Consider the following 12,844-nt stretch of genomic DNA (forward strand, 5'->3'; position numbering starts at 1 on the left):
CAGAACATTGCAGAGGCCTTATTGACAGTGTTTGGCTCTACATGTCTGTGTGAGCAGATTTTCTCTCACATGAGTCCTCAGGTAGCCTCTGAATGCTGGACACTCGAAGACCTGAGTCTCTGAGTGGGAGACCAGAGATCACATTAACATGTGTATCTCTGTATTAACAAACATGCCATATTGGCCCAGTTTATTTTTCTTATCATTGTTGTGAGGAGACCATAAATGGCATTTGTATTTTCTGTTGTACAGTTCATTTGCTGTTATTGATAAAAAGTGTCTTTTTTTTTGTTTCAAAATAGCTGAAAACTATTCACTGATAGCTGCCAACATCTGCAGACAAATATAATTCTATAAAGTTGTTCTATATAGTGTGTAACTGTTAATATAGAGCGTTATTAAATTTATTGCTAATGCAATCATATGGCACACTGACTTCTGAGGAAATTTTAGATGAACATGCTGCAGGTATTACAGGTACTGCGCTGCAGTGGTTTGTATCTTATCTGTCTAACAGACTCCAATTTGTTCATGTAATGGAGAGTCTTCTTCACACATTAAGGTTAATTATGGAGTTCCACAGGGTTCAGTGCTAGGACCAATTCTGTTTACATTTGCGCAATATCTCTAAAATGAGAAATATCCTTTCTCAGAGTGATGCTGAAAAACTAGTTCATACATTTATTACTTCAAGGCTGGACCAGTGTAATTTGTTATTATCAGGATGTCCTAAAAACTCCCCGAAAAGCCTTCAGTTAATCCAAAATGCTGCAGCAAGAGTCCTGACAGGGACTAGAAAGAGAGAACAGATTTCTCTCATACTGGCGTATCTTAATTTCTCCTACAATGGGTGACCATAAGGTCTGGGCTCACAGTTAGTAATAGAAGGAGTAACTCAGTCATTTGGGAAGGGCTCAGACTAGAGCTGGTACTCTAATGCATCAAAACAGCCAGTTTACATCATCCCAAGCAATCTCCACAGTGATTCTACTGTACAGCAATGCACAAGTAGAAATGGAAGCAAGACTACAATGCTGAATGTGTGAGTCAGAGCTGACACATGTCAACCAAAAATAAAAAAGTTAATCTGACTTCACACCTGTTTTTAAGCTTTATGAATATGGTGAACTTGGAAAAAGCAGATGTTTAACTGAAGTTTCTGTTGTTCCATGAAAACAGAAAAAACTATTCACATAATATTGCAAGTCGACATCTAACTGTAGTGAAGCAGTCTAAGGGATTACTTTGTGTTCCAACAGTTTAGAGTGCAGAGCGCTGCAAAATGAGAACAGACGTGTCAGACTGAGTAAACTGTTTTAACATTTAGACCAAACTAAATACTTGGAGTTTATGTGGTCTAACCAGCAGATGGGTTAACATAACATATCAATATTTCATGTGTCCAAGTTAGAAAGGCCAACAGACCTTAATTTATTATTTAGTTGCTGTATAAAAAAAGCCTTTCCTTTATGTCATGCAACCTCTGGATCCACTCATAAGCTGCGTAAAATATAGTATATGTTAATAAATATCCATTTTCTGATCCAAAAATTATATTGTTGTCATTGACATCACTAGAAATATCAGATTACAAACTGACTAAAGTCTCACCATTCCACTGCAGGTCTGTTGGTGCCACAGGATATGTGAATGTTTGAAGGAAAAACAGGCTTTTGTTTTTCATTCATGAAATGCATTAAGGTGCCCACACTTCTTTAATGAAATGATTTTGTAGTAAAATATGACCATCAAGATGTAAACAAAGTTTGAAATCTGAGATAAGTAATGTGGCTATATAAACACTGTCAGCCTGCTGCTTTCAGAGGTTTCACAGTTGTGTTATTTGCATCATCCAGTCAGCAATGTACAATTATTTCCACAGGTGATTGGAGCATGGTCCATGTTGTTTGTTTTATCATTTTTGTGCATCACAATGTAAAAAAGAAGTTGCCCAGAAAACAAAACATTTAGTGAACTTGATTTGATACATTTGTGTTTTTCCCCAGCTTTCAACTGTTGGTACTCGCTTTACTCAGATTTACTCATTTAGACAAGCGTTTTGGTAACTTGAATTTTCTTGTTTGTCTAATTACAATATCCCTGCGAGGTTGACAATAAAAAATAGCTCCAATGCATTTCGATCTTGATAAAACACAGACTGCACCATCCTGGCTTTAGAGTCCTTTCACAGGGAGACAAGTGAATAAACCATTACATTATGAAAGCACTCATCACTTTGACTAGAGAAGTCAGCGTTAATCGTGTTGCTATATGTTTATTTAAGGAATGCTGAGTGAAAACATTTTCATTAATCAAGTGATGCCCATTTGTTTTTCAAAGCTAGAGTATATACGCATCCATACACTGGAGTTTCACAGTAACTATAGTGAACAAGACGAGTTAAAACTTATATATCCACCTTAGACTTACAAGCAGTCAATTTGATTGGGTGGTTTACAGACATGTGCAAGTGTATGTACAAAGTGCATGCCTGTACATTCACAAGGATGTACTCGTGCATTATGTTGTTATATACATGGTTTCCTCGAGGGAAACTAAATGCTTCTTCTGTAATAGTCTTCTTTGTAACTCAAACTGCGCCCTTCCTCCATTCCTTCTTTTTAAGAATGTACCAGATTGTTGACTTGTCCATTTATTCTGATTTTCAGACTAATAGAAAACTTTGGACCTCATATTGAGAGGTTGATTGAAAAGCTACTAAATCCAAGTCCAGCACTTGGAACCAGATCTTTTATCTACTAAATTTTTTGTGGAATAAAGAGAGAACAGGCTTTTTTAAAGCTATTTATGAGTTGCTCAGTTATGTTTGAGTATTTGAAAATGGGCAGTGAATCTGAACCAGATGGAATAGCTGTGATTCCTAAATGAATGCCTAATCTGAAAGTTTGGACTTCAATCACATCTTGATTGTTGGATTTATTTTTATTATTGTCTGTGGTGGGGTACAGTGGCAGGACTAAAAGAAATGTTAAAAAATTGAGAAAAAAAAGTACAAATAATCCAAAAATGTATGGACCTAACTGTGATTTCTGCTACATCAGCTCACCATTAATGACACCATTCATTTGACTGACCAAGAGTAAATTGATTAACTACTGCACAGAGGCGGTCGCTTTTCACAATTGCACCACCATTAACAAAAATAGCCCATGAAGTCAATATTTTCAAGTACGAACAGTTAAAAAAGTCTCTCCCTCAGTTTCAATCATGACTCTCACCAGTGGAAAGGCGTGGGAGATCTTGCCGTCTGGGGGAAGTTTAGCTCCAAAGCCATACGCAGGGAAGAGTTTGTCACTGTCATAGTCCTGGATAATTTCTCCCACAGCCTTCAGGGCCATGGCATATGCATTCATTTGGTATGGACTCATATAGTGCAACGATGTCGGCTGGGACGGGTTACCTAGAAAGAGAGAAATCCCCACCAGCATGCAGCAAAATTAGCGTGAGAATGTTCTTATCAGAGAATGAAGAAAAGCAATTACACATTTATTAGACTTGCAAAAAACACACATGCAGACATGATGAAGGAAACCACTATGTTGTGTAACTACTGGAATTAGTTGGTTTTTGTTTTTGTTTTTTGCTTTCCAAAAAAAAGACCAACTAAATTTTGAGAAACGTGGTTTTGTAGAATTGATATTATGGAGCCGTGGAAAGAAAATACATTTCAAAGAGCATCCTTATTCGTATCTGTGTAGTTTCTTTGCTGTCTGACATGTTGTCAGTTCTTTAAGTCTGAATGCGGTCTTTTCAATTTGTGGGCTCACAACCTAGCATGAAAGGTTTTAAGCAGTGTTGTCCTGTTTTAGCCGCTAAACCCTCTTTGATAAACACATCTACATTTAAGAGCAAAATGTTTACTTGCTCCCTAATATATCCCAATCACTAACAGGTGCCATGACTAAAAGATAATCGGTATTATTCACCTTACCTGTCAGTAGTCACAACGTTATAAAATACCCCACCTTTTGCAGCTATAACAACTTTTTGTTAACAACGTTTTTCTTCCGCACCAACCCTGCTCATTAATGACTTTATGGACCTTGCTTTGTGCACTGATGCACAGCCACGTTGGAAGAGGAAGGGGCCATCCCCTGAAGCATTAAGCTTCTGTCTAAGCCTGTGAGATCTATTCCTGAAAAACAACCCCACACCATAATTATGTGGGGTGATTATATAATAGAATTATGTAAAGGGGAATATGTAATTATTGATTACACTTGGTACAATGCAGAGAAAGAGCAAGTATCGTTCTCCAGGCACCTGTCAAACCCAGCCAAGTGCATCAGACTGCCAGATACTGCCAGTGATCTGTAACTGCAGGAAACATATGCTGTGGCAGCATCCTACACTCCATGCTTTGCAATGTGCTGAGCAGAGATAGGCAGTAATGTGTTAACGCGTTACTGTAATCTGATTACTTGATTACAAGTAACGAGAACAAGTATTACTATTGCAAAAAAGTAATTAGATTACTGTTACTTTCCCATAAGCACGCTGCCTTACTGCGTTACTAAACCATGATTTTGTTGGTGAGAGTGTCTCATGACAATGACGTACGAGCGTGCGACGTCCGTGGCAGCAACAGACGTGTGTAGATCAACGATGGATGTTATGGAGAGCGGGAGAGAGTACGAACGTGCAGCGTTTAAAGCTTGGAAATACTGACATTACTTTGAGTTTGATTCTGTAATAAGTGACAAAAACATCAGCGTCTGCTGTTCACTCTGCGTGGGAAGAAAACTTCTTTCTACAGCAGAAAATTAAACTTGAAATCTGAGCGAGCACCGAGCACGCTGCCATGGGCAAAAAAATAAAATTCCTACAAACACAGAGGTAACTCCTGGCCCAAAACTGACAAATTGTGCTGTCAATCAGCACTATCAATCATGTCTTGTAAACACTAATTACAATACAACAATAATCTGGCTGCCTCAGTTTAGTAAGTCCCATTAGCCTGATGGACTGATGAAGTATTTGAACAACCAGATTAGGTGTAATATTGCTAATCTCTCATTATTTCGTTAACAGAGCTTCTTTCTTTGAGAATTTTTCAACTTAAAGACTTTGCAATTAGGAGTTTGTTTTTTCCTGTCTGGCTGATAGGTGACTGTCATTGTGTTTCTTTGCAGGCACCTCTGTAGAATAACAGGGACTTGGTGTTCAGGCTTTTTAAAAATGCTCTTAAGTGGCTAATCAAAAAGCAACTCTCAATGTGAAGGTCATTTTTAATGGACAATCAGCTTGTGCACTATATTCTTCAGCTGGTCCATTGTGATATTTTTAGGACATATTCCAGTTTCCATACTTTACACAGAAGTACATATTGTGCATATGTGTGATGGTTGATGATAGCATGATAGACATTTGGGAACATAATAGCACGAATAGTGTCTCCATATAGACCACCACCAAGACAGACAAATAATTGTGTGGCAGTTATTTGTCAATGCCACTGAAATTGATTTTTTCAAAAGAAGGCAAAAAGAGTCTAACTAAAGTAAAAAAGCGCCAACAATTTATTTTGTGGGCAAAAAAATCTCACTGAACAGATGTGTGGACATTTCCTGCATGCATTAAGATGAAACACTGTCTTACCATTGGATGCTGTGAAGTCTATGGCTACAGTGAAGTTGAGTTGTGTCCTGGTGGGAGATTGAGCACATTGATATCAGTCACAGTGGTCAGGACTTCGTTTTGAGATTGGAAGAACATCTACAGCTCTTCATGCCAGATCGAGAAACGTACTGGTCACCGGTTAGAAATTGTAAGACATCTAAAGTATTTGAAATCTACAAATTATTAACGTATGTAGTATTGTTTTTGCCCAGTGAATTCTTCAGCTTTCTGTAGCTTACATTTCACAACAAAAACAATTTAAAAAAAATGAGCTGTCCAGAATGATGAGAAAACAAATTCAGCAATATAAAACTCTAAAACAAAAGCAGTGAGGCAGCAGCAAATGCCTCACTGATGGTTTAAGAAACATCAGTGTTCAAATAAAGTGCACTACCTTGGAATGTTTTTTCTTCCAGCCTATTTGCTTGACTGCTGTAACACATTTATTGTATTAATATCACACAGTATTTATGAGTGAAACGCTAGTTACTTCAGCTAATTAGGTTACGTAGTTAACAAATCAAACGTTCAGAGTGTGACCCTGATGCAGCTGATGCAACTCAAAGCATGCTCATATTGGTCAAAGTTAGAGCTGATGCAATATGACATCATCCGCTACACTTGTCTGATCTGCCTGATGCAATCTGTGGTTGTCAGTAAACCAACTAGAAGTACAGGGGTGAAGCACTTTCTTTGAATTACTGTGTATTTTCTTAAGCTTTTGCTTTAGATTTAGTTACGACTGCTGTGTTTAAGTTGTGCTGAGAGCATAGCATAGCTGACTTTCTTGTGTCATGCCCTCTGCTTTATTGCCATTTCAGTTTAATGAGTTATATTGGATTTTTCTGGCATGTTGGGGGTTAGTTATTTACATGTTATGGTTTTATAACCACAGCATTATTACTGATGTTCTTTTGTTCCAAAACATTTTCTACCCCTAGTTTTATAAAGTAAAAGTATGAGAAATACACTACATTGCTGAAAGTATTCACTCATCTGGCTTCACACACATATGAGTATAACTTGAGTAAAAGTCTCCTGGGAAGGCTTTCCATGAGGTTTATGGGAATTTTTGGCCATTTCTCCAGAAGCATATTTGTGAGGTCAGACAAGACGGCCTGAATCCACTTTGCTCTGATTCATCCCAAAGGCGCAGAGCTCTTCCAGGCCCAGTTCTTCATCCATGTCTTTATGGATCTTGCTTTGTATACAGTCATGTTGGAACAAGACGAATGTTCATATTACGCCATGACTGCCCAGCTTGTCGTGATACTCAATGTGTCTTTTTTGTTTAGAATAATTGATGTAAGTAAAAAGTATAACATCAGTCAAGGCCATCTTCAGTGACAACTCAAGTTCTCATCAATCAGAAGCAGACATTTCCTAGTGAAATCTGCTATCTTGGTTATCATTTATCTGAACAACATTGTGTGCAGTGGCAAACTAAATGTCAGGTTCGACAAATAGAGCAGTGGGGATAAAAGACAGAAGCTGTGAAGAGTCACTAAACTGTGACTCAAGAATCAAATGAGGGCTGATTTTTTTCACTGGAAAACCAGAATGTAAGAAAAGTGTAAACATTTTAGTCAAAGTTTATAACACATTGCACCCTTTGTACTACCTTCCAGTAATATCATTTGTGTATGTTCGACTCTACCCTAATGAAACATGACTGACTGAGTTCTTACCCTCCTCTGATGAAGTCGACAAATGTATACTCTGACTCCACTTTGAAAGACAGCAGGGTCACCTTGAAGATTGGGAGAAAGTGAAAGGGAAATGAGAAAAAATATCAAGAGAACCAAGGGAGGTTACAGACAGGCTAACAGCAAACATTATACATTTACTGGACTGATGAATCACTCCTGCTATGAGTCATCCCCATGAAACATGTGACAGCTGTTGACATGACACACTGATGAGTCTTACCGTCCCTGAGTTGATGTATTTCTTCTTTTTGCCTTTCTTTTTAGGATTCAACACCTTGACCATAAGAGAGGAAACATGAAACAAGCTTTTCAACAAACAAGTCAGAACACATTATATAGTCTTTCCTCATATTTCTAAGCTAATATGAACAGGTGGCGATTTAATACTGTCCTCAAATAAAGGCTGGAATTCATAACACAAGGAATATTACTTCATGAATAATATATAACACTGAAGGAACTAGCTGTGTTGTTAATACCATCGACACAATCAACAAAAAATAGTTTTTGGAGAAAATCTTTGTCATTTTGTGACCAAAGTGAAATGTACTTCTTGTTGCACTCTGTCTTTTTTTTTCTTTTCATTTTTTTTTTACCTCATAGACATTGAACTGGCTTTGGCCTCGGGATAGTTCTCTGTAGCTTGTGGTGAATTCTCCAATAAAGTCATGACTGGAAGGGAGAATGAGATAAAGATAACGAATAAAAAGAAAACAGTTATTGTTGTATCTGTAACATGACTTTCTATTCTTTTTGACAAAAAATTATAGTCCTTTTGTTCAACAACATGGTGTCCGAATGATTTTCTCTCTTTTTAAGCTATGAAATACAAATATAAATAGAAAGAGTCCACTTAAAGGGAACCCCGACTATTATGACAAGTTACTCTAAATATGTTACAAATTATCTCCACCACATAAAAACATACTTAAGAATAACTACAATTTTTTTGTTGTTATTCATTAAATCTTTGTTGTTTAAAATTATTTTGGAGCCGTGGGAGCGGCCATGTTTTTTCGCACGCAATGCATTCTGGGACAATGACGTGTATTGGTTGTTAGCAGATAAGTGCTTTCGTTCAGCTAACCTGTTTTGTTTTTCATAGTGTAGCAATGGTGTCAATTAAGTTGTCTATTAGTGACCTGGTTACGACTTGGTAGACCAGCACTATCCGGTCTTTGAGTCTGATGTTATTAGCATTCTTAGCAAACTCCGCTGCAAAAGTCAAATGATCACTGCAGCATTACTGAGAGTTGAAAAACTGTCTAAATTTGTTCATCTGTAATAAAATGATCAGTGTGGCAGCTCTGCCAGGTGTATCAATTAAGTTTAACATCCAGGCATCCATGAAAACGGAATTTATGACATTTAACTGAGTTAGAAGTTAGCAGGGAGTTAGCTCGCTAGCTTCCATCTAAATACATCTAAATATAATATTGTAGAGGTAAACACAGACGACATGAGAGCTCTTGATTAACACAGCAGGTGCGCAGCTCTGGGGAGAAAGCGGTTGTAGACCCCCCAAGAACTCCTGCAGCGCTTTAACCGACGTGGGACGTGGAAAAGCCGAAACATGCCTGAGTGAGTGTCTCACTATGGGAAGGCCTCCTGCGTGACCTCATCAGAAGCTCAGATACCATTACGCCAGCCCTTACAAGCTGGCTAAGTGACACCCATATCAGGAGGGGCTAGTGCCTCCCTATATAATAGGCTGACATAGCGTCAGATGTCATTCAAAACAAGCCCACCTCTTCCTCTTCCTCGCTTCCATAGCAAGGAGAGCGGTCTGGTGAGACACTCACTCATGCTACTCAGAGAACTGGGGTTATATACATAACCTTAAGTTCTCTTTCATAGCATTCGTTTCGTGTCTCACTATGGGAGGAATACTGACTGCTGGATTGCCAGACATGCCTGTTAAGAAGACAACTGTTCCCAACAGCACTTCACAGGGGAGAAGCTCCCACCTGGGAAGAACCTGCACTGAGGACTGAATGCGCTAGGTTAGGTGCTGTTACATCTAACCTGTAAAACCTAGCAAATGTGTGAGGAGGCTGAAGACCCCTGCTAGTATAGACCGGGGCAATTGCTCCTACTATCCAATGGAAGAGGCGCTGTTTAGACACAGGCTTTCCCTTATGTGGATTAGCCCAGGACACGAATAGCTTTTCACTTTGTCCGACACTCTGGGTTCTGTCGATATAAATGCGCAGTGCACGGACTGGACACAAGGTATGCAGCCGCTGTTGCTCCTCTGAGGAGAAAGGCCAGAACATCTGTAGGGGAACATGTGCCGACAACCTTTGGGATAAAGGCGAGGTTTAGCCGCATACTGACCCTCGTATTATCCGAGGACAACTGAATGCATGACTGATGCACTGAGAGAGCGTGGATCTCTCCTACATGCTTAGCTGAAGCTAAAGCAATTAATAGAGCTGTCATCAAGGACAGAAATTTTAACTCAACCTGTTCCAGGGGTTCAAATGGGCAACAGGAGAGCGCAGCCAATACTGTGGGAAGGTCCCACGATGGAGCCAGTGGCCTAGATGTAGGCAATTTACGCCGTGCACCCTTCATGAAACGGCATATTAAGGGATGCTGGCCAACAGTCTTCCCCTCAAAACCAATATGGCAGGCTGAAATTGCTGCCAAATACACCTTGATGGTGGAGAAGGCTTTACCCTTATCAATCAGGGCCTGAAGAAATGACAGAATCACAGCCACAGAGCATTGAAAAGGGATGGCCTGTGATTCTAAGCACCAGCTTTCAAACACACGCCACTTGTGCTCATATAGTGTCCTAGTAGACGATGCTCTAGAGCAGGGGTGTCAAACTCAAATACACAGTGGGCCAAAATTCTAAACTGGAACAAAGTCGTGGGCTAACATTAATATTTATTGAAAAAAAAAAATCTTCCTCTAGATACAAGAATGAATCTTTTCTTATGGACTCAAACACGTTTTGCTGAAAAACTGAATATGGAACAAGCAAAGCTTAATACTAAACAATATATATATTAGCTGTATAATACCAGTAGGCCAGCTCTAATAGTAATTTGGTATGGCTTCGCGGGCCAAATGTAATTAGGCTGTGGACCAAATTTGGCCCGCGGGCCAGAGTTTGACACCTATGCTCTAGAACACTGAATAGTGTCGATAAAACTATGAGGGAGCCCCACTGTGTTCAGGTTAAATCACTCACAGGCCAAGCCCTTAGAGCTAGCATCTCCAGGTGGGGGTGGAATATTTCCACCCGTGCCTGAGACAGGAGGTCTCTGCGTAGTGATAACAGCCAAGGTGGGCCGCACAGCAGCTGAAAAATCTCTGCCAGCCACTGCTTCCCTGGCCAGTGCGGGGCTATCAGGATCATATAGTGACCTCTCTCTCTCAATTTGGCCAGAGTTGGAGAAATGAGGGCCACTGGGGGAAAAGCATAGAGGAGGGTTCTTGGCCACTCGTGAGCCAGAGCATCCACCCCGAGCGGTGCTTTCTGATCGTGCAGCGAGTAAAACACTTTTTCCTTAGTCATCAGGTTGGTAAGCCAACACATGCTTCCCCATCTTTTTCGCCTTTGGCAATTTCTTACCATCAAAACGAGATTTTACAACCTCTGTTTGTATGGCGGGCCATGGGATGTTGAGCCTAGCAGCTGCGCATGTCCTGCATGTCGAGATCCAGGGGAGACGGCGGTGTCGGTTTTTCAACCTCGCCGGTAGCCGAGGGCTTTGCAGCCCAGCTGATTCTAGGTGGAACCCTCCTCCTCCTCGTCAGACAGGAGGAGTTCTGAGTCAGCCGACTCATCTCCGTCATCATTAGCATCTCCTCCCCGGGCGACTCCAACATGGGGGAAAAACTCACATTCTCCAGCGACGGGAGAGCGGCCGCGATGGGCTGAGGGTCTGCCTCTGCCCAGCTCGGCCTGGCGTTGTTGCCAAATCATCAGGCATCTCAATTTCTCCTTGCGCTGCAGCAGCCTCACACAGCAAAGAGTCGCCACCCGACAGGTTAGCCTGGCGAGCTAGCCTGTGCGGAGTTTGCGTGGGAAAGCCGCGCAGTGGATACAGTCGTGTGCAGGTGTCAAGGCAGCCTGAGCCTGAGATAAGCCTAGGCATGCTGCACACACGGGTGTGTATCCCAGGCAGAAATCCTCTTGCCGCAAGGACAAAGTTTCGCAACTTCGTTGTCAGTCGTAGCCATGGTTAGCTAGAGGGTTGTGCACATTAGCGAGACCAACACTGAGTGTGGAGAATATTGCTATTTCTCAGCTAGCATGGGGTGAAAAGTAGTGCTACTTTTCTGCAGGTATTGCTACCTAATGTGTAAAACCGCTAGTGCCGAAGGGTATTGCTACCTCATGGTGAAGCTAGTGGTACCTTTATTAGCAAAGTGTTGCTACATCGCTTTGGGAAAATATTGCTACTTCCCAGGGTGAAAGTATTGCTACTTGACACCAGCACTAGCTACAGAACAGTATTGCTACTGCTTGTATGCTAGTGGACAACTGAAATGCTGGGAACAAAGCGCCCGGTGACCGAGTTGTTCACTCGAATCTGTGGACAGTTTAGCTTTACCACCCAATAGCACAGTTGTCTTACAGGCTTCTGTGAGAAGTGAGAAGAGGTTTTTGAATGACATCTGACGCTATGTCAGCCTATTATATAGGGAGGCACTAGCCCCTCCTGACATGAGCGTCACTTAGCCAGCCCTTACAGGCTCGAGATGCTCCATAGCGGCAAACTCTTCCCGAACGACGGAGGGTTTTGCGGGGTTGAGGAGGCGCACGCGTGCGAACACCGGGGGACCGACCGTCGGGGTATAATGTTCAACCCCGTGCTTCGTAGCCATGTTCATGAAATTAGGAACAGTCAGTGAAGGAAACTCCAAGAGCAAACACTGAAAAACATTCCCTGAAGTCACAAAATTAGCTCAATTCAGGGGCTCGATGGCTCGAGTGAAACAGTGTATTAAAGAAAAGGACAGAGCATCGAATAAGCGTCTGTTAGCGACATCGACCACCAGTCCGTGGGCACAAAGAAAATCGGCGCCCAAAATTGGCACAGAGCTAGTGGCAACAACAAAGGTCCACTAATGAATGGAGGACTTTTTTTCCACTCGATAAAAGTTAATGTGAGGGCTCCCGATGGTTAGGGGCAAATGCAATCGCATGGCAGGATTCTGTAAACGGACCAAACGTCAGTCAGGAGAACCACCGAGATTAGTTAGTCATTAATATACTGCTGCTGCATGGGCTGGGCTGTAGTTACATTTTAAGGGTTTAAAAACTGTGTTTTAAAATAATTAGCGGTAATAAAAACCATGAGAAGCCGATAGTGATCACTGACTGTTTTTAGGGGCTTGTTGATATTAAATAACAAGATACAAAAGCAAAACATGTTAAAACACATCAGTCTTATTAAGTGCAGAATACTTTGGACCCAGACGCAGGATTCATCACGTTATCACTTAAAGACCGGATACCGGTCATGGAGGCTAAC

At 41.0% G+C, this 12,844-nt stretch overlaps 1 protein-coding gene across 1 annotated transcript in view; it reads right to left on the bottom strand.

Moving 5' to 3' along the window:
- LOC113023039 (copine-9-like) overlaps positions 1-12,844 on the bottom strand; it is a 193,359-nt gene that overhangs the window by 45,213 nt on the left and 135,302 nt on the right. The window contains exons 12-16 of the mRNA XM_080302167.1: positions 7,946-8,021; positions 7,570-7,623; positions 7,329-7,390; positions 5,620-5,666; positions 3,240-3,421 (exon numbers count right to left, since the gene is read on the bottom strand). Of these exons, the coding sequence (XP_080158293.1) occupies positions 3,240-3,421; positions 5,620-5,666; positions 7,329-7,390; positions 7,570-7,623; positions 7,946-8,021 (421 nt within the window). The remainder of the gene's footprint in view (positions 1-3,239; positions 3,422-5,619; positions 5,667-7,328; positions 7,391-7,569; positions 7,624-7,945; positions 8,022-12,844) is intronic.

This window comes from Astatotilapia calliptera, chromosome 5, assembly GCF_964374335.1.
Source record: "Astatotilapia calliptera chromosome 5, fAstCal68.1, whole genome shotgun sequence".
Classification (NCBI taxonomy): Eukaryota; Metazoa; Chordata; class Actinopteri; order Cichliformes; family Cichlidae; genus Astatotilapia; species Astatotilapia calliptera.